Source organism: Microtus ochrogaster, chromosome 5, assembly GCF_000317375.1.
Source record: "Microtus ochrogaster isolate Prairie Vole_2 chromosome 5, MicOch1.0, whole genome shotgun sequence".
Taxonomy (NCBI): Eukaryota; Metazoa; Chordata; class Mammalia; order Rodentia; family Cricetidae; genus Microtus; species Microtus ochrogaster.
In genome coordinates, this window is record NC_022012.1 from 16,553,920 (window position 1) to 16,559,531 (window position 5,612).

Here is a 5,612-nt window from a genome sequence, read left to right on the forward strand (position 1 = left end):
ATGAGCCACCATGTGGTTGCCGGGAATTGAACTCAGGACCTTTGGAAGAGCAGGCAGTGCTCTTAACCACTGAGCCATCTCTCCAGCCCCGAAACACTCTTAACATGTACTTTTTTGGGTTATTTATTCATTTTTTTGAATAGGTTATGGATGCTATAAATACCAGTGTAGGGCTGGGTGCTGGGGTTATAGCTCCATGGACAAAGTGCCTGTAATTCCAGCATGGGAAGCTGATTTTGAATCTTGTCAACCTATGTAAAGCTGGACCCAACAGTGAGAACACATGTGCTGAGGCACACATATGTATCGTATACAAACAAATGAAATATTTTACAATTTAAAGAAACTATTGTATATTTCACGTTTAATTCTTTGAGTTATAACCTACAGAATCCTTGTTTTAAAAATTGAAGTAGACCAATGATGCCCAACATAAAACTCTAACATAATAGAGGTGTCTACACCTACACACATAGTGCTCAACACGTGTGTAAGGACTGAAATGTGCCTAGGGGAACCGAGAAATGGAACCCAATTTTAATTAATTTAAATAAAGGTTACTTATGGTAAATGGCTGTTAGGATAGCATAGAGTTGAACAATTACAGTATTTCATGTGTAACAAATCTCAGCTAGTAATACCTGATGGAGGAGGATCTAGGCCTGTATGTTCAAAAACCTTGTATATAAGGAAACCAAGGTTTGGGGCACATCATTCTCTATATATGCAATTAAGAGAGAGACACCCCAAACCCCATCCTCCTTCTGCCCAAGCTTCTACCCCGGCCTCACCCCTCTAAAACTTCCACCCCTCTAAAACCTCAGGAATCTTGTTTCAAAAGGTTCTTCCTCCTTGTAAACTCTTTTCATATAAATATGTGCTGAAATAAGTTCATTTTACTTAAAAACAAGGGGTGATAAAATGGCTCAGTGGGTATAGATTAGTGGTTCTCAAGCTGTGGGTCTCGACCTCATTGGGGTCACCTAAAACCTTTCACAGTGGTCACCTAAAACCATCTGCATTATCAGATACTTACATTATTATTCATAACAGTAGCAAAATTAGAATTAAGAAATAGCGACGAAAATAATTTTCTGGTTGGGGGCCACCACAACATGAGGAAGTGTAAGAGCCTCAGCGTTAAGAAGGTTGAGAACCACTGTGACAATCTGAGTTCCATTTCCCAGACCACATGGTGGCAGGAGAGAACTGAATCCTCAAGTTGTCCTGACTCCCCATGAATGCCACCACCCCTACACTTACAAAAATAAAACATTTAAAATAAACAAACAAATAAATAAATAAAGGCAGGGCAGGAAGACGCCTCAAACTTTCTGTTGTCCAATACTACTCAAAATTTCAGTTAAAATGCATAGTAAACTCGGGAGGCAGAGGCAGGCGGATCTCTGTGAGTTCAAGGCCAGCCTGGTCTAGAAAAGCTAGTTCTAGGGCAGGAACCAAAAAGCTACAGAGAAACCCTGTCTCGAAAATTTAAAAAAAAAAAAAAAAAAAAAAAGCATAGTAATGAGGAGCTGGAGAAATGGCTCAGGGTTAAGAGTACCTACAGTGGCCGGGCGATGGTGGCGCACGCCTTTAATCCCAGCACTCGGGAGGCAGAGGCAGGCGGATCTCTGTGAGTTTGAGACCAGCCTGGTCTACAGAGCTAGTTCCAGGACAGGCTCCAAAGCCACAGAGAAACCCCGTCTCGAACCTCCCCCCCCAAAAAAAGAGTACCTACAGTGCAATTACAAGAACTGTTATTCAGACCCCAACACCATAGAACAAGCTGGGATCCTGCAACCCTGTAACTCTGGCTCTCTCTCTGACGGACCCACTGCCCTCTTCCTCTTCTCCACATAGACACAGATGTGCAGCTGTATGCATATATATACTCAAGCAGACACATATGCACACAAACATACATGGACTAAAAGAAATGTTCTTTTAAATTTTTGGTGCAGGGGCTGTTTGGTTCAGCAATTAATAGTACTTGCTGTTCTCCCAGAAAACCTGGGTTCCGTTCCCAACAACCACATGGCAGCTTTCAACAGTCCCTGGGGCTCTGACACCCTTCCCTGGGCTCAACAGGCCAGGCATACGCGGTGTATACCTAGTTACATACTGGAAAACCCATAATTTTTTTACATTAAAAATGAAGCTTATCAATTTATTCATATTGCTTTGTCTTAGTTCTGGCCATGCACCCTAATTAAAGGGTTTTATAAGAGACAAAAGCACACCCTGAGTTCCCCATACTTTTGAGATGCTAATCTAAAGCTTTTCCTATCTATATTTTCTCTGGACCTCAGTTCCTTTCCAAATACGGGTATTTATGGGAAACCATTTCAAGGATTTTACCCAACAAGTCAAGGAATCCATACAGTTAGTGACAAAAATAGCACTGTACAGAACCACTAACTGGCCTGCAGGGAAGGGTCTCATTTACCCTCTCACAGACTGTGGCATGAGACTGTGCTTTAGAAATCTTTCTTCCCTACCAAGGAGCACTGCACACCTTAGTCTCTAATTTGATAAGTGAACCGAAGAATAGGATTCCTGAATATAGAGCTGAGGGTCAGTACTTTTTCACTGCAAATGGAAAGTAATTCAGTACTAGGTGAAGTTTCTGTATTAGTTCAAGAACCTCAAGATCTACTTCGGTGAGAATGTTTCATTTTCATTCATTTTTTATGAATATATTTCTGGCATATCAATTATCTAGAAGCAAAGAACACACATATAGATAAAACAAAAGCACTTACCTTTCATGCTACTCCAGGCTGGCCTCAAATTTATAAACCTCCTGTATCAGCCTCCTAGATGCTGGTATTAAAAACAAGAACCCCCATATCCAGCTACAAGCTGAATCTTACCAAAAGAAATTCAAGGACCACCCATATCATTTAATACCTGCTATATCACTATCCCAACGGCGCCGTTGCTCAGCAAGTTTTTGCATTCGAGTTTTAACAGAGGAGGCGGCAGATGCTTCTGATCTTGAGTTCAGCCCTCTGCCCATGCTGAGCAGCGATGTTGGGGCAGCCGCGGAATCACTGATGGCAGCTGGTGCTGGGGGCTGGGCCTGAGGGGGTTCAGGCCTTGGAGAACAAGGTTTTGCAGCAGTTGGCTCAACAGGTTCTTTATTTTCCAAGTGCAAAACTTCAACTTCAATTTTATCAGAACATCGTTTTTTTGATGGTGATGGTTTCGTACAAGATTTCTCTAGATCCAAAAGAACAACAAAAACCCACACTGAAACCCTGCAGTTTCACAGTCTGAAAACTAGGTGGGTACTTACTAATGAGGGATCAGACTTCTCTAATACTTGAGCTACTTCTGTTATAAGAAAAATGCAAAAACCTGTCTTTTATTAACTTTGAAATTAGGCAAAAAAAAAACCCACCGTTTTTTGGGCAAACATGTCATTTTTTCTGTTAAAATCCTCAACGAAAATAAATGTAAACATCGTCAAGATGCACACATAAGATTGTATAGAGTTTTAAGATAACAGGAAAAAACAGCACACACACAAGAATACCAAGTACTCTAAAGAACTTTAAGGATCTCATAGCTCAATCACTTTATTTTAAGGGAAGAAAAATCAAGCCTGGAGAAACTAAGTTGTAGAAAACAAGCTTTCTGATTTGATAGTTTTTTGTTTGTGAAACAACCTTTCATGGACACAATAGCTAAAGTAAGGCAGAAGGGGAGAGAAGTGAGTCTGAGGGCAACTGAACTATCTGTTCTACAGCAAGCAAACAAACCAGCACAAATATTTAGCGTCTCATCACTGAAACTTCTATGGCCATCTGTACAGGATCCTAAGGGCATCATTCAAAACAAGGCTTCACTTTACCCAGGACATGGCCTCACTGCACTCTCGGGAAGAGTATGTGGAAGGGATGTGTACGCGTGCTCTTCTGTGCATGACACAGGCCTGTGCAGGTGCACATGCAGGTCAGTGAGGTTGACATGGGTGTCTTCTTCCACGTGCTCTATCTTATCACTGTAACTGGAAGAGGATCTCTCTCTTGAACTCAGAGCTCATCAGTTCAGCTAAACTAGATGTCCAGTTTGCCGTGACAACCCTGTCCCCACCTCTTGTGTCCTTGCCATGTTCCAGAATTTATATGAGTGCTGGGAATTCAAACTCCTGTCCTTACAACTGTGCTTCAAGTACTTTATCCACTGACTCATCTTCCCAGCCAAGAACATTAATATTTTTAAACTAGAATGAAAGGCCAGTGAGATGGTTCAGTGGGTAAACAAGCTTGCTGCACATTCCTGGTAACCTGAGTTTGCTGTCCAGAACCCACACGAAAGGTGAAGAGAGGAAACCAATCTAAGGAATAGGCCTATGGTCTGTCTCCATACACGCACCAGGGCACACTTGCCCACACAGACAACAATATATTCTTGGAAGATGCCCACTGGAAACATGGTCCAGCGGCTAAGAGAACTCTGTTCTTCCTTCCAGAGAACCCAGAACCCACATGGCAGCTACTAATTGTCTAGAACTCAGCTCCAGGGTTTTAGTCCCTTCTTCTAGTCTCCACAGGCACTGCACACATACGCTACACAGACACGCATGCAGGTAAAACAGTTATACAAATAAAATAAAGATAAGTAACTCTCCAAAAAAAGTTTTAAATTTTTTAAAGTTAAGAGCATGAGTTTCATAGACACCAAAGTTCTCTGTTCTGGCTTCTGGCAGATCTGAGACCTGAGCTAACAACCTTGAAAAATAACAGAAGGCTGCCCTGGCCCCATTGGCTGTTGCATCTGTCTTCTAAAGACGGGTTCTTCTATGTACATAATAAAATGTTTGGGGCTCATATCCTCCAAAATCCATGACATTTTTAGCCCTTCCCCACCCCTGCCCAGTCTTACCTTCACCCCCTGAGAGGGACTGCTGATTATTGGCTTCTGAAAGTGGCTCTCTGCCTCGCTTAGCATGTGCAGACCTTGCTGCTGCCGTGGGCCTCTCAGCCATTTTTCTCTGAAGATTCTCTCGTCTGGCACGGGTTCGTTCAAGCAACTTCTATATTATACCAGTGTTAAAACACAAGGTTAGCTAGAGGTCCACAAAACCTTAGATGCCTGCTAAAATCAACAACTGGTATGTAGGCTAACAGTCAAACACATTTCAAAGGTAAAATCCCAAATAATCAAACCAAAATTTACCAGATGAACGAGCATCCCAACATCAAAATTACGAGATTCAATCTAAATATTAATAAGCAGTATGTAAAGACACCTATCTAAGATTTAAAATGCTTCAAGTTTTTGTTCCAATCAAAAGGTATAATTTGAGACTGGGGTGATAGTTTAGTGGATAAAGTGCCTGCTGTGCAAGCTTAAGGACCTAAATTCGGACCCCTAGTACCCACTTAAAGCCAAGCATGGTGGCATACATCAGGAACCACTAGGGAGGGACAAGGTCAGGATTCCTGAAACTTAGTGAAAAACCTGGCTCAAGACATAAAGTGGAGAAAGACTGAGGAAGAAAACACATCAAACCCTTGCCACCATGTGCATACGCATGCACACCTGCACACATAGACACACAGACACACAGACACACACACACACACACACACACACACACACAC

General features: G+C 42.1%; 1 protein-coding gene across 1 annotated transcript in view; it reads right to left on the reverse strand.

The window, feature by feature from the left end:
- Positions 1 to 5,612, reverse strand: part of Anln (anillin actin binding protein) — a 59,633-nt gene that overhangs the window by 47,308 nt on the left and 6,713 nt on the right. The window contains exons 2-3 of the mRNA XM_005346952.3: positions 4,891 to 5,041; positions 2,911 to 3,222 (exon numbers count right to left, since the gene is read on the reverse strand). Coding sequence (XP_005347009.1) covers positions 2,911 to 3,222; positions 4,891 to 5,041 — 463 coding nt within the window. The remainder of the gene's footprint in view (positions 1 to 2,910; positions 3,223 to 4,890; positions 5,042 to 5,612) is intronic.